Source organism: Hypanus sabinus, chromosome 24 (assembly GCF_030144855.1).
Source record: "Hypanus sabinus isolate sHypSab1 chromosome 24, sHypSab1.hap1, whole genome shotgun sequence".
NCBI lineage: Eukaryota > Metazoa > Chordata > Chondrichthyes > Myliobatiformes > Dasyatidae > Hypanus > Hypanus sabinus.
Genome location: NC_082729.1, coordinates 30260281 through 30285437, shown reverse-complemented (window position 1 = coordinate 30285437; position 25157 = coordinate 30260281). Strand labels below are relative to the sequence as shown.

The following is a 25157-nucleotide window of genomic DNA, read 5'->3' as shown; positions in this document are numbered from 1 at the left end:
GGGTTTTGACGACGCCATACCCCTAGTTTACTGTGACCTGACCGCACTGGGGACTAAACAGTTGCCGGAACTGAGTCCGGAGGAAGTGGCAACTGCTCAGCAAAATGACCCGGGCATTGGCAGAGTGTGGAGAGCGGTCGAGAAGGGGGATGGGGCGTTGGCTGAGAAGGCGAAACACCCATGCGTGCCTCTGTTGTTGAAGGAGTGGTCTCAGTTAAAGTTAAAGAACAAAATCTTGTACCGGGTAACTGCACCTCCGGACCAACCTCACTGTTGGCAACTGGTCCTGCCGGAGGAGTATTGCCAGGCTGTACTCCAGGCCCTACATGATGGTTCCGGACACTTGGGGGTGTAAAAGGCCTATGGATTACTCAGACCGGTTCTACTGGCCCTGGATGAGGGGGGAAGTCGAAGAATACTGTAGGGGATGCAGTCATTGCATCCGGAGGAAGACCCTGCCAGTGTTGGCAGCTCCACTGTCGCACTTGCAGAGTGCGGGACCTCTGGACCTGGTATGTATGGATTTCCTGTCGATTGAGCCTGACACCAGCAACACCGCGAATGTCTTAGTCATCACCGATCATTACACTTGCTATGCTCAGGCATTTCCCACTAAGGATCAGAAGGCGACGACAGTAGCAAAGGTGTTATGGGAGAAGTATTTTGTTCATTACGGCCTTCCCAGGCAAATCCATAGTGATCAGGGGCGGGACTTTGAGAGCCGCCTTATCCATGAATTAGTGACTATGCTTGGGGTTGAGAAATCCAGGACTACCCCTTACCACCCACAGGGAGATCCTCAGCCAGAGAGGTTCAACAGGACCCTGTTGGATATGCTCGGGACGCTGGAGATCGGGCAGAAAAGTAGATGGAGTCGTCATCTTGGACAATTGGTTCACTGTTACAATTGTACTCGCAATGATGCCACAGGGTATTCACCCTATTATCTGATGTTCGGGCAGGAAGCGAGGTTGCCCATTGACTTGTGTTTTTGGGCTGAAGTGGGTGAATTACCCAGGAAGCCCTATCTAAAGTATGTGTCCGACATGAAGAGGGAGTTACAGCGGGCGTACGAGTTGGCCGAGGCGGCGGCTACCAAACAAAATCAGAGGAATAAGATGCGGTATGATCGAAAGGTGAAGCTTGTCCAATTATTGCCGGGCGACCGGGTCCTTTTACGGAATTTGGGACTCCCTGGTAAGCACAAGTTGGCAGATCGATGGGCGGCCAGCCCCTATGTAATAGAGAGCCAGATGCCGAACCTGCCAGTTTACCGGGTGAAACCTGAGGATGGGAAAAGGCCTATAAAGACACTCCATTGGAATCACCTGCTGCCACTGGGTCAAGCGGTGCAGGTGGATAAGGAGCCCGAGTGGGAGGTTACGCCCAGTACAAGGACTCTGCGAGGGCGCGGAGAAAGGGAAGAGCCCGCTGCTGAAGAGCGGGGACGGGTCCCTCACCCGGGAATGGCTACCGATTCAGAAGAGGATGACTCAGAAGAGTGGGCCCTGTTCCCATTCGCTGGTGCTCCAGTACCAGGAGAGGAGGCTCCTGGCCCTTCCCATACTGAATTGGGTGAGAGGAGGGAAGGCCTTGAGGGTCAGATGGAGAGGCAGCCTACATTGGGGGGGAGAGAGGGTGGAACCCGAGCGTGAGCCGATCTCAGGTGAGGGAGGACCCCTGTGAGGAAGGGGGTGAGGGTCTGTCAGGTAGACCTGGGGTGTCCGAGACAGTGGGATCGCAGGTGACGAGGGAGCCCAGTGGGGCAGAAGGGGTATGGAGATCTCAGAGGATTAGGCGCCCCCCCGGAGCAGTTGACATATGTGGTACCGGGAGAACCGAGTGTGATTTCTACTGCTCTGGGTAGTTATGTCACTGCTTTCTGCACCTGGGTTGGGTTTTGTGTGTTGCAAGAAGCTTTGGGGAACTCTAGTAATGCCATGAGGGCATGACATTTGTTGGTGGGGAGAGAATGTACAATGTCCTGTGTCTGTTACTCAAAATGGCTTCTTTGGTTTGTTATGAGTAGGAGTGCTTCTTTGTCGGGTAAGTGTTTCTCTCGCCGTTGTTTCACTTTAGAATGGCTGATATGGTAATTGTATTCATTTGTTAATCAATGGGGAATGTTATTGTGTCTTGTGAGGCTGGGAACTTGGGGGAGGGGTTTTCGCGGGTTTTTGGTGTGAGGGGAGTCGGGAGGAAGACGCCGAGGAAGGTGGACGTGCGCTGGACTGCTCGTAAGACCACCGGGGTGGTCTCAGGAGCGACGGTCGGATGGGTCGTTGGTTTGTTGATTGAGCTCCAACGAGTGCACTAAACAGACTGAACTTGGCGCCTTTGGTTTTTTTCCTTTTATATATATATATTGTATTGCCTAATACTCTTTTAATTTTAGTAAACTCTTTAACGTGTATTTCATAACGGCATTTGTTGTGGGTTTGATACTGTTGGCGGGCGCAAGGCATAAACTCGATTCTCACAGCACCTGCGTGTACGGGAAGTGGGTTGGTGAGTTGCTGGAACTCCGTTTCCCCTAGACATATACCAGCCTTTTGGGTAAGTGTTACACCTAGTTACAGACGGGACTGTACGACGTGCGGGCGTTACTCTGCCCGTAATCACAAGAAACAACAGAGGGCTGTGGGCACAGCTCAGCACATCATGGAAACCAACTAGACCGACTGCCCACAGTCCCTGTCACATTGGCAAAGCAGCCAACTAGACCAACGGCCCCAAACCCACCCTGCACATTCTCTCCCATCGAGCAGAAGCACCAAAGCCTGAAAACGTGTACCACCGAGTTCCAGGACAGGTTCTACCCCATTGTTATAACACTGTCGAGAGGTCCTCACGTACGGCAGGATGGACTGTTAACCTCTCAGCCCATCTCATCGTAACCCTCACAACTGATTTTCACTTTCCTTGTGACTGTAACACTTTATCCTGCACCCTGTTACTGTTTCTCTTGACCTACCTGAATGCACTGATACACAGGAGTGACCTGTCTGGAAAGAAGTCTCTCACTGCACCCCGGTACACGTGACAATAAACCAATTTACTAACTTAACCGGCAGGTAATTCCCAATATCCTTTCACTTCTTTTGTTGACTAGCGGGATGTGTTGTTAGTAAGGAAGACATATGCAATGCCAGCATCCATTTCAAGAGGTCCGGGAAGTAAAAGCCAGGACGTACTTGGCCGTTCACAGGTCCAGGCAGCAGGCAGTCAAAGGCTCTGTCCGAGCTGACTGCTTGCCTCTCTTCTGTGATTACTTTTGTGCCCCAGCACCCTCAAAGGGAGAGCATGCAATTGCTGTGGGGGAGAACGGTGCCCAGAGAATCGAGTGTTCTATAGAAACAGTGGATTTTGGTGAGCTGGGCTATCAGTTAATCAGGGCAGCTCTTAAAGAACAAAAACAAATTGAAAATATTGCCAAGATTCTTTTCAACAACACACACAAAATGCTGGTGGAACACAGCAGGCCAGGCAGCATCTATAGGGAGAAGCACTGTCAACATTTCGGGCCGAAACCCTTCGTCAGGACGTCTCGGCCCGAAACGTCAACAGTGCTTCTCCTTATAGATGCTGCCTGGCTTGCTGTGTTCCACCAGCATTTTGTGTGTGTTGTTGTTTGAATTTCCAGCATCTGCAGATTCCTCTTGTTTGCAAGATTCTTTTCGTTTATTTGGGACACTATGCTGTTTAATTGGGGCAAAAGACTGTTGCTGAAGTTTCGAACTAGCATGTGTGGCCTTACACTGTGCTTACAACAAACAGCTTTTAAATACAAGCACTTTGCACGTTTGTGTTCAAAAAACAGGCACTTCGCATCATTGACCGTTTTGGCTACTATCAGAACTGCTTCGCTCACTGCAGTTTCAAGTATTCAGGCTTGGAGAAGCCAGAAACAGCCGGGCGAGAAAATGAAACGATTTCACTACTTCAGCAAGTCGGGAACTCAGGAGAATTTGAAGGTGCCGACAATCGTCTTGAAGGTTACAATGAAAATGAATATTTGGAGGCAGCGATCATCGAAAACATTGCATGAAGGCAGCCCGTTATCTGAACAAGGTGTCTATGCTGATTTTGTTAACTTACACCAATCAAGAGAACACATCAACATGAATTCCTCCATCGATAACTATTAGGAACTAATACAGGTTTGTAGTACAGTAGTAGTACTGTCAGTGTTCTAATTTGTTCTGTATTTTATCTAAAGATATAATTAGTTACTCTGTTAAATGGCAGCTTGTGTATACTTCAATACCTTCTTAACTATCCCTACAAAACTTTGGCTAAGTGGCCCAAATTGTATATGTCCCGATGAACTGGAATCCACTATAGTAGTGAGCATATTTAATTTTTAAATGGTTAACAGTCTTGTAAACCCCTGTTGTTCGTAGTTTTGTGAAGAGGGCTACTCACTGTCCTCGGAGGGCTTGATGTCGACTTTGAGTTGGAGGTAAGCTTGTGCAAGGCTGCTGAAGGCAACATCCAGGTCCCAGTCTGACTGCAGGGACAGGTACACCTCCTGGGACGACTTCTCCGGCGACAGGTAGCTGATGATGAAGTTCTTCTTGCTGCCGCAGGGAAACACTTAACGATAATTGGTGGTGGGGGGGGGGGGCACGTTGAAAGAGAGCGGAAGAGGCATCGCCATGCCAGGCTCAGAGGCGCTGAGGGAGATGCGCAGGCCTGCGAGAGATACCTGCTGGAGACAATTCTCCCCTCTTCTCGGCTCAACCCGACCTCGTTCCACAGAGCCCTGCGGGAGGGGTCTGACTGAACCAGCAGCTCAGTCAGGAGAGATCCGGAGCTACGACACGGGCGGGGGGAGGAATCTAGCAGGGCGGGGGCGGATGGAGATTTTGGGAGGACTCGCTGAGTGAGCGGGAAGGGAGGGGGCTGCAGGGAGACTCCTTTCTCGATCTCAAACTTCAGCATCCTCCACACCACTGCATGGGGACGCCCTACCCCACCATCCCCCGGAGACTCGGGTCTCTTCCCCTGACCCACCAACTGCTGCAACACTATGCCATGTCTAGCCAAGCATGGTAACTTCCATCATCGTACTAAACCATTCAATAATTCTAACAGTGGGATAGAAGCTGTCCTTGAGCCCCGTGGGAGACCGATGGGACAAGAGAGGATGTCCAGGGCAGAAACAGAGGAGATCTACCGGGGATGCTGCCTGGATTAGAGAGCATCTTTACTGCGTAGCAGGAGAATGGGAGGCTGACTACAGGGAAGTGGGACTGAGGTACAATATCCTCCGAGGTGCCGAGGTGGGGTGGGTTCAGTAAGGAGGTCACCCTGAATGCTCGCAACAGGGCACAACTGCCTAGGACCGCATGGGAACCCAGAGATCACAGCAGGGACCCTAAAGTATTTGCTTTCCATGAAACAGTGACGTACAGGCCGTTTGACCCAGGATGGTGTGGCGACCTAGCCCAAGAACAATCTCACGCTTCCTTCTGTACGGTCCCATTTCTCTTACATCCATAAGCCTATCTAGGAGGCTTTGAAATATCCCTGTTGTATCAGCCTCTGCCACCACCACCCTGGGCAGGCACTTACAGCTGTGTAAAAAAAAAGAAAGCCTACCCCTGACTTCCCCCCTAAACATTCACCACTCACCTTAAACTGACCACCTCCAGAACTGGCAATCAGCACTGCTGTCCACTCTATCCGATAACCTTGCACACCTCTCATCCTCCGTCACTCCAGAGAGAGAAGTCCCAGCTTGCTCAGTCTTTCCTCACAAGACGTGCTCTCCAATCCCAGCAGCACCCACCCTGGACGTTCTCTCTAACCCCTCCCATCACTCAAAGCAGCTACGCAGGTTGATTCTGTGGTTCAGAAAGCCTATGGTGCATCAACTGTGGAATTTAATTTAGGAGCCGAGAGGTAATGTTGCAGCTATATCGGACCCTGGTCGGACCCCATTTGGAGTACTGTGCTCAGTTCTGGTCACCTCACTACAGGAAGGATGTGGAAGCCATAGAAAGGGTGCAGAGGAGATTTACTAGGATGTTACCTGGATTGGGGAGCGTGCCTTATGAGAATAGGTTGAGTGAACTGCCTTTTCTCCTTGGAGCGACGGAGGATGAGAGGTGACTGATAGAGGTGTACAAGATGATGAGAGGCATTGATCGTGTAGATAGTCAGAGACTGTTACCCAGGGCTGAAATGGTTGCCACAAGAGGACACAGGTTTAAGGTGCTGGGGAGTAGGTACAGGGGAGATGTCAGCGGTAAGTTTTTCCACTCAGAGAGTGGTGAGTGTGTGGAATGGGCTGCCGGCAACGGTGGTGGAGGCGGATACGATAGGGTCTTTTAAAAGTCTTTTAGATAGGTACATGGAGCTCAGTAAAATAGAGGGTTATAGGTAAGCCTAGTAATTTCTAAGGTAGGGACATGATCGGCACAACCCTGTGGGCCGAAAGGCCTGTATTGTGCTGTAGGTTTTCTATGTTCTAACTACAGAGCATCAGACTACATGCAGCTGGCAGACAACGTGCTTCAAGTATTCAGAATCATGTCACTAAAGATTCATTTTCTGCATTCCCATTTAGACTTCTGTGCCAATCTTGGTGCTGTCAGTGCCGAGCACGGTGAAAGGTTTCACCAGGACATCGCGGTCACGGAGAAACAGAATCAGGGCAACTGGAATCCATCAATGCTGGCTGGTTATTCTTGGACACATAAGTGAGAAGCCTCAGACACCGAGTACAAATGAAAATCATTAACAAAACGTTTTTACAAACGCATTAAATTCAATAAAAGTTAGTGCCATGTTTCTCCAAATTCCTACGTGATACAAAGTCTGAAATTATATTTCGTTCAGCTTCAAGTGGTCTATCTTAAACAAAAATATAAAATTCTGAGGAAGTAACACTTCCAAAGATAATTTGTTGTCTAGTGCTTCTGTAACTTTCCTTTTGGACCTGGCTTTTCTGTGGTGTGAACTGAAATCAGGCTGGCTGCGGTGTGGTGTGCACAGGCCAAGCTGAGGCGGCAGGAACCAGGCCCGTGAGCAGGGAACGAGCCAATGTTTGGCAGCTGGAGAGCAGGTTCGAAGGGACGGTGGGGCCCAGGGAACAAGCCAAGGTTTGACCAATTTAAGTGCTGGGTAAGACTGGGTGTCGGGGCCAGCGGAGAGGGACGGGCTGCTGTTCTGCTCACTGCTCGTGGGGTTTACTCCTCTCTGCGCTGAACTGGGGCCGTGGCCTCACGTTCGTGAACTGCAGCTCTGGATGCCATTTGCTTACTTTTATTGTTTGCACACTTTGGTTTTTTTCCTGCACGTTGGGTGCTTGAGAGACATTTTTTTAAATGGGTGAGATTGGGTTTCTTTGTTTGGTGGCCGTCCGTAAGGAGACTAATCTCCAGGTTGTACATAGTATGCATACTTTGATAATAAATGTACTCTGAAGCTCTGTTAAGTTGCCTCTCATCCTCTGTCACTCCAAAGAGGAAAACCTAGCTCACTCAACTTTTCTGCAAAAGACGTGCTCTTTAATCCAGAGAGCATCCTGGTAAATCTCCTCTTCACCCTCTCTAAATCTTCCACATCCTTCCTATGAAAAAACCAGAACTGAACATAATATTTTAAGAATAGTTTTTTTGGAGCTGCAATTTTACCTCGTGGCTTTTTCACCCCCAAGATTTAACGACTAGGATGAAACCAGAGGGTGAATGCGACCATCTATAGACGGTGGGGTTTCGAGAGCAAGTGGGGGATTGAAGCGGAGGTGCAGGAACACACAGCATGATTATCTGAGTCCTTCCCTGCGATGAAGGAGAACTACCTCTGCACAGATGGCCCTTCTGGTCTGCGGAAACCGTCACTCCTGACTTGCAGGTGGGGTAATGGGGCAGTTGTGGAGTGCATGGACTAACTCCACCCAGGAAAGTGGAGAGCGTCCCATCACACTCCTGACTTGCAGGTGGGGTAATGGGGCAGATGTGGAGTGCATATACCAACTCCACCCAGGAAAGTGGAGAGCGTCCCATCACACTCCTGACTTGCAGGTGGGGTAATGGGGCAGATGTGGAGTGCATGGACTAACTCCACCCAGGAAAGTGGAGAGCGTCCCATCACACTCCTGACTTGCAGGTGGGGTAATGTGGCGGATGTGGAGTGAATGGACCTACGCCACCCAGGAAAGTGGAGAGCGTCCCATCACACTCCTGACTTGTAGATGTGGGGAAAGATAATGTGGCGGATGAGGAGTGCATGGACTAACTCCACCCAGGCGAGCAGGGAGTGTCTCATCACTCTCCGGATATCGACGGTCTGTTGTCACTCACCTACTTAAATCGAAGGCTCGTATGAGGATGTGCTGGAGAACCTCAAAGGAGGTGATCTGGGGGTCGACGGCAAACGTGCGGAACACTGGAGGAAGCAAGCCTTCACATTTCTGTTGGGCGAACCACAGAGAAGGAGGTTAGGAGAGCAGGCACGTTGTCTGATTGACCAATCAGAAGAGCAGGCAGCACTTGTGGAACAGCCGAGGGTGGCTGTATAAAGAAATACTCCAATACAAACATGCTCAGTGGCCACTTTATTATGTACACCTGCTCGTTAATGCAAATATCTAATCGAACCAATTATCTGGCAGCAACTCAGCGCACAAAAAACATACAGACATGGTCAAGAAGTTCAGGTGTTGGTCAAACCAAACATTAGAATGGGGCATGAAAGTGACTTAAACCGTGGAATGATTCTTGGTGCCAGATGGGGTGGTTTGAGTATCTGATCCCCTGCAAATTTTTACACACAACAGTCTCTAGAGTTTACAGAGAATTATGCCAGAAAACATAAAGTACCCAGTGAGCGGCAGCTCTGTGGGCAAGAACACCTTGTTACTGAGAGAGGTCAGAGGAGAATGGCCAGACTGGTTTAAGCTGACAGTAACTCAAATAACCACACGTTTCAACAGTGGTGCACGCAAGAGTGTCTCTGGACGTACAACACAACAACCTTGAAGTGAATGGGCTTCAGCAGCAGAAGATCACACCCGGTTCCATTCCTGCTCTAAACATCTGTATACTACCTTGATAATCATGTTCTTGCAGGCATTTACAGGGAAAAAAAGAATTTTCAAAAATCAAGACCAACAAACAACCGATGTGCAAAAGAAGACAAACTATACAATCGAGTGCAGGCTCCCAATGTTGTGCTGTCATTTTAACCTACTCCAAGATCAATCTAACCATTCCCTCGCGCCAATTTGCTATCGTCTATGTCCCTGTCAAAGAGCCTCGTTTTATATATAAAGTGAAATACTTACAGGGAAATCTGAGGAGAGATTTCACTGGGAGTGTAGAACAAGCTGTGAGCAGAGCTGCTGGCCACCGCTTTCAATGCAACATGTAAGAAGTTTGGATAGGTACGTGGTGGGCTATCTCTCGGTGTGGGTTGATAGCACTAGATAGAATAACAGTTCAGCACAGACTAGATGGGCTGAAGGGCCTGTTTCTGAGCTGTAGTGTTCTATAACTTCAGGTGTTTAAAAATAAACTTGCCTCGCACACCTCCTTTAAGCTTCCCGCCTCTCACCTAAAATTCAACATTTCTACCTAGAGGAGGTCCAACTGTCTATCTTGTCTATGCTTCTATCAGGTCTCCTCTCAGCCTCCACTGGCCCAGAAATAAGACTATATGACAAGGGAGCAATTCTGCCCATCAATTCTCCTCCATCATGTCTGATTTATTATCCCTCTCAACCCCCTTTCTCCGACCTCCCCGGACCCTTTGACAACCTTACTAATCAAGAATCTATCAATCTCTGCTTTCAATACTGTACATCCAATGACTTGGCCTCCACAGATTCACTACTCTTTGGCTAAAGAAATTCCTCATCTCCATTCTGAAGAGATGTCCTTCTATTCTGAGGCCGTGCCCACCTTTTAACTCTACCCCTCATCTTTTTTTCTCCAGTCCTGCTGAAGGGTCTTGTCCTGAAACGTCAACTGTACTCTTTTCCAAAGATGCTGCCTGGCCTGCTGAGTTCTTCCAGCAGTCTGCGTGTGTTGCCCTAATTGTGCTTCTATAGCTTGCGGTCTGATACATAAATATCCTCCACTCCATCAGGGAGGAGGTACCGAAAGCACACACTCAGCTATTCAGGAACAGATTCTTCCTCTCTGCCATCTGATTCCTAAATGGACACTGAACACATGAACACTTTTTTATACTATTTGTTTTTTTTGCACTGTTTTTAGTGAATATGCATATACATACTTACTGTAATTGATTTACTTATTGCTTTTTTCTATATTTATCAAACTGTTGCCACTACGTTAACAAATTTCACGATGCATGCCGGTAATATTAAACCTAATTCTGATTCTCACTGCACTCTCCTGGAGAAATTGCTCTGCTTTTACCGGGTGAGGATGATGTAGTTCATTTCCTCCCAGGCCGTTCATTGAGGAAGTTCACAAAGAGTTCTCATTTCCAACACCAGTTGACCCAGTGCTAAGAAGCAGCTCACGTTTCTGTCGCTGGAAGTCAAACTTACCACCTCTTTGAAACATGAGAAAGCACCAACCAATCTCCTGCATTGAATTGAAATTGACCTTTTTTTTAAGAAAAAGTTGGTGTAGTTTAGTTTTTATTTGCAAATACTGCTAACCTGACACTACAGTACTGTGCAACGGCCTTGGGTACATGTACATACAGCGAGACATTAGCACAGTCCCATTTTTGTCAACGTGGAGCAGACAGCAAGTTTGTAAATCCGGCGGGAGCAAAGTATTCTGGGAATGGTAAGGGTGTGGTGTGGGACAGGTGGCAGAGGAGGAGTGTCAGGGAAGGGTGCAGACACAGGCACACCCAGCCCGGAGACACCAGGCTAGGTCATTCGATTCCAAGCAATCATTACAGAATGTGTCTCTGGTGCTTCCCTATTACTTCCCATTTCCCCGACCATAATTCCCCTCTCCCTGCCCCTTTCCCACTCTCAGTCCACAATAGACCCGCATCAGAATCAGATTTATCATCCCTCACGTGTCAAGAAATCTGTGTTTTTGCAGCAGCAGTACATAAGATCACTCCAGTACTGTGCAGAAGGCTTAGGCACCCTAGCTTTATATACATGCCTAAGACTTTTGCCCTGTGCTGCTTGTGAGTGTGATGCAGCTGCAGGGAAGCTTCACACCACACGTCGGCTTGCCCATCAGACAATAAACCTGACTCCGTTCTTGGGGTGCAGAGCTCACGGGGGGTATGTCATGCTGGTCAGGGTGTTGAGTTATGCTTCAGCGGTATAAAACTTGAACTTTCCTCTTGTTGATACACACATGAAAATACTGATTCTTTTTCCTGAATCAGTACAGGTATGACAAATTACAAATGTTTACATAACAAGATAAATAGGCTAAGAGAGCAAAAATAGTTCACGGACCGCTCAAAAATCTAATTGCAGCGTGAAGAGGCTGTTTCTAAAACATTGAGTGTGCATCTTCAGGCTCCTGTACTTCCTGATGGTAGTAATGAGAAGAGGGTAAGTCATGGATGGTGGTGCAAGGTGGGGCGGGGGGGTTAACGAGGCATGCCACCCTTTTGAGGCAATGCTTTTTGAAGACGCCAATGCCCTTGATTGAAAAAAGCCAAAAAAATGAATAGATTCTGCCCATCCATCACAGCTGAAGCCCTCCCAACATTGATCACATCCACACAAAAACACTGCCGTGGGAAAACAGCGTCCAACATCAGGGACCCCCACCACCCAGGCCATGCTCTCACCTCGCTGCAGCCCTCAGGAAGAAGGGAGAGGAGCCTCAGGACTCACCGCACCGGGTTCAGATACAGTGATTACCCCTCAACCATCAGGAACTTGAATAAGACTTGAATAATAACTTGAATAAACTTGAATATACTCAGCCTCACTTGCCCCATCGTTGAAATGCTCCCACAACCAATGACTGCTCTTCAAGTACACTTTATCGCATGCTTTCGTTATTCATTGGTATGTATTTATATTTGCATTTGCAGAGTTTGTCGTCTTCTGCACTCTGGTTAATCTTTCATTGACCCTGTTATAGTCACTATTTTGTAGATTCCCAGAGTACGCCAACAAGAAACTGAAGCTCAGGGCTGGATGTGGTGATGGACATTCACTTTGATGATACACTGACTTGGAAGCCTGATAGTGGGGAGGCTGGCACCCGGTGACAGAGCTGGCTGAAACTGCAACCCTCTGTACCCGACGGCGATACAACCAGAGAAGAAGCCGTTCCACCATACGTCTTGTGCCGTTCTACACTGCATTTGCCACGAGTGGTGCCAGATTCGTTAAAGCACGGACATTGACTTTTAAACTGTGTGTAATTTGGTTTGTGTTTTCCTGTGAATGCTGCTAATCTGACGCTACAGGGATGAGGAGGAATATTTGTCAGAGGGCAGTGAATCTGTGGAATTCCTTGCCACAGACGGCTGTGGGGACCAGGGAATTGAGTATATTTGGAGCAGCATCTTCAACACCATCACACTGAGCACGGGGGCTCCCCAGGGTTGCGTGCTCAGTCCGCTGCTGTTCACTCTGCTGACCCACGACTGTGCTGCAACACACAGCTCGAACCACATCATCAAGTTCGCCGATGACACGACCGTGGTGGGTCTCATCAGCAAGAACGACGGGTCAGCTTACAGAGAGGAGGAGCGGTTAACGGACCGGTGCAGAGCCAACAACCTGTCTCTGAATGTGAACAAAACAAGAAGAGATGGTTGTTGACTTCAGGAGGGCATGGAGCGACCACTCCCCGCTGAATGTCGACGGCTCCTCAGTAGAGATCGTTAAGAGCACCAAATTTCTTGGTGTTCACCTGGCGGAGAATCTCACCTGGTCACTCAACACCAGCTCCATAGCAAAGAAAGCCCAGCAGTGTCTCTACTTTCTGCGAAGGCTGAGGAAAGTCCATCTCCCACCACCCCCCCCATCCTCATCACATTCTACAGGGGTTGTATTGAGAGCATCCTGAGCAGCTGCATCACTGCCTGGTTCGGAAATTGCACCGTCTCAGATCGCAAGACCCTGCAGCTGATAGTGAGGTCAGCTGAGATCATCAGGGTCTCTCTTTCCGCCATCACGGACATTTACACTACACGCTGCATCCGCAAAGGAAACAGCATTATGAAGGAACCCATGCACCCCTCCTACAATCTCTTCTCCCTCCTGCCGTCTGGGAAAAGGCTCTGAAGCATTCGGGCTCTCATGACCAGACTATATAACAGTTTCTTCCCCCAAGCTATCAGACTCTTCAATACCCGAAGCCTGGACTGACACCTTGCCCTATTGTCCTGTTTATTATTTATTGTAATGCCTGCACTGTTTTTGTGCACTTTATGCAGTCCTGTGTAGGTCTGTAGTCTAGTGTAGCTTTCTCTGTTTTTTTTTTACATAGTTCAGTCTAGTTTTTGTATTGTGTCATGTAAACCATGGTCCTGAAAAACGTTGTCTCATTTTTACTATGCACTGTACCAGCAGTTATGGTCGAAGTGACAATAAAAGTTGACTTGACGATATTTAAAGTGGAGGTTGATATGTTGTTGATTAGCCAGGGCATCCATGGGGTAAGAGGGAAAAGACAGGAGAATGGGGTTGAGAGGGATAATAAATCAGCCAGGATGGACTGGCGGAGCAGACTCGATGGGCCAAATAGCCAAATTCTACTCCTCTGCCCCTGTTCTCACTGTCCCCCCCCCCAGTGGAGAGTTCCTTGGATCCTTATTTTGTCTCAGTATGCTAACGGCCTCTGGCCCTCTGCAAAGGGAAGATCTGCTCTGTGCACTTAACCCCTGCCTTGGCAACATTCACACAGGAGTCGATCAGGTTTGTTATCACTGATGTCAATCGCGCTATACTGCAGCAGTAAATACCCATTTACAAAGAAGGGACCATTACATTGAGGCCATTCCACAGCCATTTGGATGGGAAAGGTCGAGAGGGACATGGGCTAAACGTGGAAAAATGGGACTTGCAGAGATGGGTTGGCACGGACAACTTGGGCCAAATGGCCTGTCCTGTGCCGTGCGACTCTGTAACTGGGAATACCTTGAGGGGACGTAATAGGCTTTGGAAACTGTATTGTGGCAAGACATTGAGTGTCACAAGAATGCCTAGGCCTCCAAACGGGCTGGGCCGCACCAGCTATTGGAGAACATTACTAACAAGTCAGCGCCCATTTACAATTGGGTCAAGGGGAACCATTTCCCCCATGGGTCTCAGCTCAGCAGAGAGAACGACTTCATATAAATACAAGAAATGAATACCACTCCCCCCAGCATGGTATTTTCCCTTATCCCTGTGACCCCATCCTCACGAACTGCCCATCACCTTCTCCCTCTGTTCCTCAGTCTGACTGCTCCACCAATCCCATAATTCCCCATTCATTCCCCTCACCTGCCAACTTGCCCTCCTTCCCCACACGCCACCTTATTCCCCCACTTCCTCGCCAGTCTTGATTAAGGGTCTCGGCCCGAAACGTCAGCTCCACGTTCCTCTCCACAGATGCTGCCTGACCTGCTGAGTTTCCGCTGAAGATTTCCAGCATCCTACTGTCTCCTTTTCTCCCCCATTTCTCCCTCACCTTTCAAAAACATATTGCCCTTCACTTTAGTTCATGATACAGGAAATAATTGGGCCACTTAACCCATCAAATCTGCTCTGCCATTCCATTAACCCTCTCAACCCCGTTCTCCTGCAGTCTCCCCATAACCTTTGACGCTCTTACTAAAGGGGAGTTTACAGAAATTTGTAAACTCAGTCAGCTCCGTCATGGGTAGTAGATTCTGGGCATCTTTAAGGGGCGATGCCTCAAAAAGGCAGCATCCATCATTAAGGACCCCCCCCCCCCATCACCCAGGACATGCCCTCTTCTCAGTGCTACCATCAGGGAGGAGGTACAGAAGCCTGAAGGCACACACTCAGTGATTCTTCCCCTTTGCCATCGGATTTCTGAATGGGCATTGAACACTGCCTCACTATGTTTTATTTAACACAGAAACCCTCCAGCACGATACAGGCCCCTCGGCCCACAAAGCTGTGCTGAACATGTCCCTACCTTAGGAATCACTAGGCTTACCTATAAGCTCCATGTACCTATCTAAAAGTCTCTTAAATGACCCTATCATATCTGCCTTCTCCACCGTTGCTGGCAGCCCATTCCACACACTCACCACTCTCTGAGTAAAAAACTTACCCCTGACATCTCCCCTGTACCTACTCCCCAGCATCTTAAACCTGTGTCCTCTTGTGGCAACCATTTCAGCCCTGGGAAAAAGCCTCTAACTATCCACACGATCAATGCCTCTCATCATCTTATACACCTCTATCAGGTCACCTCTCATCCTCTGTCGCTCCAAGGAAAAAAGGCCGAGTTCACTCAACCTATTCTCATAAGGCATGCTCCCCAATCCAGGCAACATCCTTGTATATCTCCTCTGCACCCTTTCTATGGCTTCCACATCCTTCCTGTAGTGAGGTGACCAGAACTGAGCACAATTCAAATTTCTATTTGAATTTAACTCTATATATACACACACACTTTTTACTGTAATTGATAGTTGTTATAAATGCACTGCTGATGCACAAGACAAATTTCATGACATATGCCAGTGATATTAAACCTGATTCTGATCAAGAACCTATCGACCTGCACTTCAAACCTACCCAATGACTTGGCCTCCACAGCAACCCGTGGCAATGAATTGCAGATTCACTGTCTGGCTAAAGAAATCCCTCACCTCTGTTCCAAATAGGCATCCTTGCATTCTGAGACTGTGCCCCCGAGTCCTAGACATCCTCTCCACGTCCACTCTATATCCGATAGGTTTCAATGAGCCTCCTCACATCTACAAAGGGGCACTGCCGCACGAAAGCCAGCAGCGTCCTTCATCGAGGAACCCCAGCATCCAGGCCACGCTCCCTTTGCGCTACTGCCATCGGGAAGGAGGTACAGAAGCCTCAGGTCTCAAAAGCACCAGGTTCAGGAACAGTTACTACCCCTCAACCGTCAGGCTCCTGAACCAGCGTGGATAACTTCACTCACCTCAACTCTGGACTGGGTCCACAATCTACGGGCTCCCTTTCGAGGATTCAACATCTCATGTTCTCAGTGATATTTATCTATTTGCACAATTGGTCTTCTTCTATACATTGGCTGTTTGTCAGTGTTTGCGTGCAGTTGTTAATTGATAACTTTGTATTTCTTTGCTGTATTGTGACTGCCTGAAAGGAAATGAATCTCAGAGTAGCATATAGTGACAAATATGCACTTTGATAATAAGTTACTTTGAAAAGGGTTAGAGCTGGTAAGTTGTGGGAAAGCTATGTTAGTGCTGGAACTTGGAGACATTTGCTAGCTTCTCCCAGCACATCCACAAGCATCTACGTTTCTCTGTACTTTCATTCATTACGTGCCACGTCTGATGACGTGGGTGATCACGGTCAGTCCATGACCATGACTGTACTTGGCAAATTTGCCTACAGAAGTGGTTTGCCATTGCCTTCTTCTGGGCAGTGTCTTTACAAGACGTGTGTGCCCCCAGCCATTATCAATACTCTTCAGAGACTGTCTGCCTGATGTCAGTGGTCGCAGAACCAGAACTTGTGATCTGCACCAGTTGCTCATACCACCTGATCCCATGGCTTCACTTAACCTTATCAGGGGCTAAGCAGGTGCCACACCTTGCCCATGTGTGACCTGCAGGCTAGCAGAGGGAAGGAGCGCCTTTGGTAGAGACGTATCTCCACCCGGACACTCAAATATACATGAGACAAATAAAGCTAATCTTTAAGACTAATGCATAAAAACTGCTGGAGGAACTCAGTTGGTCAGGCCGCATCTATGGAGGGGAATAAATGTTTCAGGAAGAGATCTGTCATCAGGAACTGGTGAATCTTCAAGACTACCAAATGGTTTGATAAGATGGACTCTTGACCTCATTGTCATTGACCTCTTGCACCTTATTGTCTGCTTCTCCCTGTAGCTGTTATACTTCATTCTGCATTCCGTTATTGTTTTACAACGTTCTACCTCAACAGTAACCTGTATCAATGGTAAGACCAAAGAACTGATTGTGGACTTCAGAAAGGGGAAGCCGAGGAAACACATCCCAGGGATCAGTGGAAGGGGTGAACAATTTCGAGTTCCTGGGTGTCAATATCTCTATGGATCTCTCCTGGGCCCAACATATCGATGCTGCTCCAAAGGAGGCACATTTCATCAGGAGTTTGAGATCTGGTATGTCCCAGAAGACAAAATCGACAGATGTACCGTAGAGAGCATCCTGAATGGTTGCATCACTATCTGATGCACGGGAGAAATCAGCTATAGGAAGATGCAAACTAAGTCAGCCCCATCATGGGCAACAGCCTCTCCAGCATCCAGGACGTCTTCAAGGAGCAATGCCTCAGAAAAGCAGCGCCCATCATTAAGGACCCCATTGCCCAATACATGTACCATTGGGGTGGAGGTACAGGAGCCTGAAGGCACACGCAATTCAGGAACAGCTTCTTCCCCTCTGCCATCCGATGTCTGAATGAACATTGAGCCCATGGGCACTACCTCACTACTTTCTTCTCTCTTTTTGCGCAACTTATTTAAACTTTATAATAGATACATCTACCGTAATTTGTTATTATGTATTACAATGCAAAAACAACAGATCTCACAACATGCCCAAGGATATTAAAACGGATTCGGAATGTCCAACGTGGACCGCGGCACGCGACAATAGTTAACTTAATTCTGGCCGCCAGTCCTGTAACTACTTCCCCACATCCAAGTGTCTCCTGCCCGTGGAAATGTCCCCTCGTTCTTGTGAACCCCGAAGAGCAGATCAAATCTCTTTACCACACATGGTGGGGAAGCAGAGAGCAATAAACTTCTCGACGAGCGAGCAGGTGGAAGATTAGCAGTGGGCGACACGAAGCCCGTGGTACAACAGAGGCACCTCCACCCCGAGCTTCCATTCGCTTCCACCCCATTCTCCCATTCACATTTCCTCTGACCCAAACCCCCTCCACCTCCTCTTCATTCTGACCCACCCCCTTCTTTCCTTCCTCACCCCTCCCTGCCTGCCACACACCATCCTCCACCTCCCTCCCTCCCTCCCTCCATGAGAAACTCTCCATTCCCCCCTTTCCACCTGTGCCCCTCCTCCTTTCTCCCCACTTCCTTCCCCTCATTAAAACCTACAACAGGACAATATAGTGCAGGCCCTTTGGCCCACAATGCTGTACTATCATTTTAGTCTACTCCAAGATCAACATCGGCCTCCCCACCCCCCATTCTTCTTTCATCGACATCCCCACCTGAGTCTCTTAGATGTTCCAAATGTATCTACCTCTGCTGCCAATACGTTAAAAAAAACCTGTCATCACCCCCCCCCAGAGATTCCTCACCCTCATATTAACCGTTTCCACCCTGGGAAGAAGTCTCTGGCAGTCCAACTCAATCTAAGCCTCTTATCATCTTGTACTCGTCTATCAAGTCACCTCACATCCTTTTGTATCCAAACAGAAAAGGCCCCAGCTCGCTCAAACAAAGACATGCTCTCTAATCCAGGCAGCATCCTGGTGAATCCCCTCTGCACCCTCTCTAATCCAGGCAGCATCCTGGTGAATCTCCTCTGCACCCTCTCTAATCCAGGCAGCATCCTGGTAAATCTCCTCTGCACCCTCTCTAATCCAGGCAACATCCTGATCCTGGTGAATCTCCTCTGCACCCTCTCTAATCCAGGCAACATCCTGGTGAATCTCCGCTGCACCCTCTCTAATCCAGACAACATCCTGGTGAATCTCCTCTGCACCCTCTCTAATTCAGGCAGCATCCTAGTGAATCTCCTCTGCACCCTCTCTAATCCAGGCAGCATCCTGGTGAATCTCCTCTGCACCTTCTCTAATTCAGGCAGCGTCCTGGTGAATCTCCTCTGCACCTTCTCTAATCCAGGCAGCATCCTGGTGAATCTCCTCTGCACCCTCACTAATCCAGGCAGCATCCGAGTGAATCTCCTCTGCACCCTCTCTAATCCAGGCAGCATCCTGGTGAATCTCCTCTGCACCCTCTCTAATCCAGACAGCATCCTAGTGAATCTCCTCTGCACCCTCTCTAATCCAGGCAGCATCCTGGTGAATCTCCTCTGCACCCTCTCTAATCCAGGCAGCGTCCTGGTGAATCTCCTCTGCACCTTCTCTAATCCAGGCAGCATCCTGGTGAATCTCCTCTGCACCCTCTCTAATCCAGGCAGCATCCTAGTGAATCTCCTCTGCACCCTCACTAATCCAGGCAGCATCCTGGTGAAGCTCCTCTGCACCCTCTCTAATCCAGGCAGCATCCTAGTGAATCTCCTCTGCACCCTCTCTAAACCTTTCACACCCTCCCTATAATGAAGGAACACAATATTCCAAGTGTGGTCGAACCACAGCTGCAACATTACCTCAAGCCTTTTGAACTCAACTCTCCGATTAACGAAGGCCAACACTCCATGCTGCTTCTTAACCAGACTACCAACTTGTGCAGCAACTTTGAGGGATCTGTGGATGTGGACCTCAAGTTGCCTTCACACTCCTCACCTCGTACCGATCTTCGACGGCACCTCGACACACCATCTCCCGCTCTCACCGTCCCCAACTAACTCAGCCTGCAGTCAACTCTCTCACCCTTCAAAGCCCTACGCCTCTTATTTCCAACCCCTCACTCATCTCCCTGCCCACACACCTAACTTCAACATCTTCCAATCACTCCGGACCCACAGCACCCCTACCTTCAACCTCACCACCTCGAATTCCCCCTCATCTCTTGTACGCCATTCCTTACCCCCTCCCTACATTCCTCCATGCTCCCTGCTCATACATCTACCTCCACCCTCATCATACACCTATCTGCATACCAACATCCCTTCCCCTCATCCCTCCATAACACCTAACTCCACCTCCCTCCTCTCACTGCCCCGCCCCTCACTCAGTCATCAACTCCAGCATCACTTACCTTCCCCTCGGTCGTTAACTCCACCCTCAGCCCCCAACCCTCTCCCCACTCATTAACTTCACCATCACTCATCCTCCCTGTACCTATCCAATTCCACCCTCACTCACACTCTCCCCAAACCCCTCTCACTCAGTCACTAACTCCACCCTCCCCGCCCCCTAACTCCACCTTCCCTCTCTCGCTGCCACTCCCCGACTCCCTCTCTCACATTAAATCCATCACTCACTCACCCTCCCTCCCTTCACTCAGTCATTAACTCAACCATCACTCAATTTTTCTCCCTCTCTCCCCGCCCCTCCCTAACTCTTCACTCCACCTCTCACTCTCCCTCTCCCGGCCCCTCACATTAACTCCACCATCACTCACCGTCCCTCTCGTCAGCCCTCCCCGATACCTAACTCACCCTCCCTCTCTCCCCGCCCCTCCTCGACTCCTCACTCCACCAGCCCCCACCCTCCCCGATCTACCTCCACCCTCTCCGTCTCACCAACAACCATGCCACCCCACCCTCTCTCTCACCCCATCCCTGTCCGGGGCCACCTACCTTCACCCGCACCCTCACAACCTCCAATTCCTCCGCCGCCGCCGCCATTCTCCCTCTGTGTACATTCCCCGGGAAATGACGTCATCCGATCACCGCCTTGGCGCGTCACATCCGGCGGAGGGCGGGACCGTGCCCTTGGCAACGGCGCCGGTCCCTCGGACCCGGGGTGGGGTTTAATGAGCGGCCGTTCGGCCCGGCTGCGTCTTTCTCGCTCCCTCGGGGTTGGGAGATGGTAGCTCGGCCCGTCTGACCCGCCCCATCGCTTTTGGGGGATAGTAGACGACACTCCAGGGACCGGGAGTTCAGTTCACTTGCCTCAGCCCATCAGTCCCATCCTAACCCTGGGGATAGGCCGTCTTCCGATACCTGGGGTAAGAGCGGCTGCTCGGCCCCTTTGTCTTTCACACTTGGGAATTCAGAGCCCATCTGGGGGGGTTAGGAGGGGATAATCATTCCAGTTATCCCTCCTCAAAGGGTGTTCTGCCCATACCAGGTCTTAGGGGATTGTGGAGCCAGTATAGGAGAGGCCATTCAGCCCCATCTTTATGGGCGAAGCCATTCAGTCTGGCTGACCCAATGCAAGTGACGTTAGAGGCAGTTCACCCCATCTCATGCACCCCAAGAGATAGTGATTTGGCCCTTGTACACACCCAGAATAACACAAACCATTCAGCCTGTTAGAGGGCCATTTGATGGGATAATGGAGTTGAGCTGACTCTCCTCTCCCCGATCCCCATCGCATAGCTCTCCCAACTGGACAGGAGAGGTGGTCGACACGTGGGAGGGGTAGGTAAGACAATCTGCCTTCCCCAGCTCTGGGGATGGGTTTAAGGGCCTTCAGAAGAAAGCTGTCAAGGTAACGGATGGCCTCTCATTGCACGGGCATGAACGGTGAACGAAGGTGTCGAAGGTTGGCTCCCTTGGCGGCGAGTGTGGGTAATGTCACACCTCCCCCAGCCTGCAAGTCCGGCCCCTGGTGAATGTTTGCAAACCACTGGTCTGTACTGTGTTTACATCAATGACAGCCCTACTTGTGGGTAAATGTGGGGAATTCTCCCGGGAGATCAGAATCAGAAACTGGCACTTCTTGAAGTTTGTTGTTATGCAGTAATACTAAAAACTAAATATACAAAAAACATTAATTAAGTAGTACAAAGAGAAAGAAAAGTAGAGGCATAGAGATCAGTGTTCAGGGTTCAGTGTCCATTCAGGAATCGGATGGCGCAGGGAAAGCAGCAGTTCCTGCATTGTCGAGTGTGTACCTCCTCCCTGATGGTAGCAAAGAGGGTGAGGTAGTCCTTAATGACGGATGCCGCCTCCTTGAAGATGCGCTGGATGCTGGTGCCCATGATGGAGACAGCAGTGCCAACAATCCGCGGTCTGTGAGAAGTGTGCACATTCTCCCTGCGACTGTGGGGGTTTCCTCCGGGTGCCCTGCTTTCCTCCCGCATTCCAAAGATGCACAGGTTAGGGTCAGTAAGTCATGGCCATGCTATGATGACGCCAGAAGCCTGGCAATAGTTGCGGGCTGCCCCAGCACCATCATCAGGACTGAGTTGGTCGGTGACGCAAACGACGCATTTCATTGCATGTTTCGATGTACTGTACGTGCAACAAAGACAGCAAATTTTCCTAATCTTCCCTGGGCTGGGTCAACGACAGACAGACTGCTGACGCTTCAAGAGCTCAGGTGGGGCAACGTTTGTGGAGGGAATCAGACAGTCGACGTTTCGGGCCGAAGCCCTTCCTCCGGACTGATAGGCAGTATGAGAGGGGGATGGAAGGAGTAGGAGGGGACGAGGAGGGGAGGGTGGGAATAGTGACAGAGGCTGGGGGGGGGGTCGAGCCAGGACTGAAGACTGATGAAGAAAGCAGCGTTGGGGGAGTTTCTTCTGAACACAGTGATGCCTCAGAATTCCGCCTCACTGCCCCTCCCATAGTTCTGAGCTTCCTCGACACCCCTGCATGTCACTGTACTCCCTTCTCGCTGCCTCTCCCGCAGCGTGGCACTCCCTCCTCACAACCACTTCCACAGCATGGTGCTCCCTCCTTTCACCGTGCCACCCACCGTACAGCTCATCCAGCTCGTCACCCCTCCTGTGTGCGAGGGACTCCGTCCTCGCAGCCCTTCCCACATCACGACGCTCCATTGCCCGCTGTCCCTCCAGCACCAAAGCAGTGCCAACCCCAGTGTGGTGCTCCCTCCTCACATGATCAGGATGAGAACAAGAGCCTCCCCCGCCAACTGACAGAGGTACGACGGGAGCCATGGTTCCATACAATCATTTATTTATATATACACATCATACACAAAAAAACAAATCGCATTGTCCCAGGTCTACAGATCATTACAAAAAAAAAACAGGGATTCTTTTTTCAGCATTTCCATACGATTCAAGTTATAAATAAAAGGAGGGAACCCCACCATAGACGCTGAGGGCAGCCCACAACTCCATGGCCGATCAGGAACCCCACTTCTCCATGAATGCTGCGGGCAGCCCACAACTCGATGGACGCTGTACATTCGCTGGGGTCGTGGGCTGGCGTGAAGGGAGTGTGACGGCAGGCCAGGGGAATCTCTGCCTTCGCACCTTAGCTGCTCGTGGCGTAGAGTTTGGTCCATGTACGGGCTGCAAGACAGAACACAGATCAGAGTAATTTGGCCAAACCCCACACCATCCCATCACACACTCCCGGGGTCAGACACGGAGTGAAACTCCCTCCACACCGTCCCATCACACACTCCCGGGGTCAGACACAGAGTGAATCTCCCTCCACACCGTCCCATCACACACTCCCGGGGTCAGACAAGGAGTGAATCTCCCTCCACTCCGTCCCATCACACACTCCCGGGGTCAGACACGGAGTGAATCTCCCACCACACCGTCCCATCACACACTCCCGGGGTCAGACACAGAGTGAATCTCCCTCCACACTGTCCCATCACACACTCCCGGGGTCAGACACGGAGTGAATCTCCCACCACACCAACCCATCACACACTCCCGGGGTCAGACACGGAGTGAATCTCCCTCCACACCATCCCATCACACACTCCCGGGGTCAGACACGGAGTGAATCTCCCTCCACACCATCCCATCACACACTCCCGGGGTCAGACACAGAGTGAAGCTCCCTCTACACCGTCACATCACACACACCCAGGGTCAGACACAGAGAGAATCTCCCTCCACACCGTCCCATCACACACTCCCAGGGTCAGACACGGAGTGAATCTCCCACCACACCAACCCATCACACACTCCCTGGGTCAGACACAGAGTGAATCTCCCTCCACACCGTCACATCACACACTCCCGGGGTCAGACACAGAGTGAATCTCCCTCCACACTGTCCCATCACACACTCCCGGGGTCAGACTCAGAGTGAAGCTCCCTCCACTCCGTCCCATCACACACTCCTGTGGTCAGACACAGAGTGAATCTCCCTCCACACCGTCCCATCACACACTCCCGGGGTCAGACACAGAGTGAAGCTCCCTCTACACCGTCACATCACACACTCCCGGGGTCAGACACAGAGTGAAGCTCCCTCTACACCGTCACATTACACACTCCCGGGGTCAGACACAGACTGAATCTCCCTCCAAACCGTCCCATCACACACACCCAGGGTCAGACACAGAGAGAATCTCCCTCCACACCGTCCCATCACACACTCCTGGGGTCAGACACAAAGTGAATCTCCCTCCACTCCGTCCCATCACACACTACCAGGGTCAGACACAGAGTGAATCTCTCTCGTCACCATTCCATCGCACTCTCCCTGGGAGTGAAGCTCCCTCTACACTGTCCCATCACATACTCCCGATGAGAGACACAGAGTGAAACTCCCTCCACACCGTCCCATCACACACTCCCGAGGTCTGACACAGAGTGAATCCCCCACCATACTGTCCTATCACACACTCCGGGGGTCAGACACAGAGTGGAGCTGTTCTGATTGCGCTGGGAGAAATCGAGGAAAAACTGCTGTAAGAAGATCGTGATTTACTTGGAAATTGGTTTGAAACGTCTGTTGAACATCTAAGTGAGCGGCTGGTTTAGTGTGGAAGCTTTGTTTGGAGTTTTTCTGCCAGTTTGGACGGAGTTCGTTGACGGCTGCGAACTGCCTAGCACCCAGCTGTGGCCGCTGGCAACTCGCCAGGAAGCCGGGTCGCTCCAAAATCTGGAGACAAACGCCGATGTTCCCCCACTGACATCGGGACAACCTCCTTCATCTCTATCGTCGTGACTCACATTCGGTGTAGGAGCCGAAACATCGTTTGAGACATCACGACCTCTCACGGCCTGGAAGTTCTGCAGGACTGACGGAGCCTTTCCTGGCGCTGGAATTTCTGGCAGTGAGCCAGCAAGGTACCGTCGAGTACAAACTTTTCCAGCCAGTTACTCAACTCGCTCCAGGACTTTATAATCAACACCAGCATATAATTCTCGATTCAGACACAGAAGCAACATGCTGGACCGGTCTACAGGGAGTCGCAGGCCTTCGGGGAGTTATGCAAAGGCGGCTGCCTCTCCGGCCTCGGAACACGCCCTGTTTCGGACGGTGAAAGTGGAACGCGGAGTGCAATGTATATTGCGAACTGGAAC

General features: G+C 50.2%; 2 protein-coding genes across 3 annotated transcripts in view; both read right to left on the bottom strand.

The window, feature by feature from the left end:
* tbc1d25 (TBC1 domain family, member 25) overlaps positions 1-20625 on the bottom strand; it is a 42000-nt gene extending 21375 nt beyond the window's left edge. Inside the window, exons 1-3 of one of the 2 annotated variants that reach the window (XM_059949541.1) lie at positions 20545-20625; positions 8313-8422; positions 4426-4580 (exon numbers count right to left, since the gene is read on the bottom strand). In XM_059949541.1, the coding sequence (XP_059805524.1) occupies positions 4426-4580; positions 8313-8422; positions 20545-20592 (313 nt within the window). In that variant the 5' untranslated portion in view covers positions 20593-20625. Of the gene's footprint in view, positions 1-4425; positions 4581-8312; positions 8423-16058; positions 16228-20544 lie in introns of those variants that run through there. The other variant, XM_059949540.1, reaches the window with a different exon arrangement.
* Positions 20626-22816: 2191 nt separating this feature from the next.
* The window catches only part of LOC132380609 (ubiquitin-conjugating enzyme E2 N), a 57067-nt gene continuing 54726 nt past the window's right edge, over positions 22817-25157 (bottom strand). Inside the window, exon 4 of the mRNA XM_059949538.1 lies at positions 22817-23174. Coding sequence (XP_059805521.1) covers positions 23137-23174 — 38 coding nt within the window. The 3' untranslated portion in view covers positions 22817-23136. The remainder of the gene's footprint in view (positions 23175-25157) is intronic.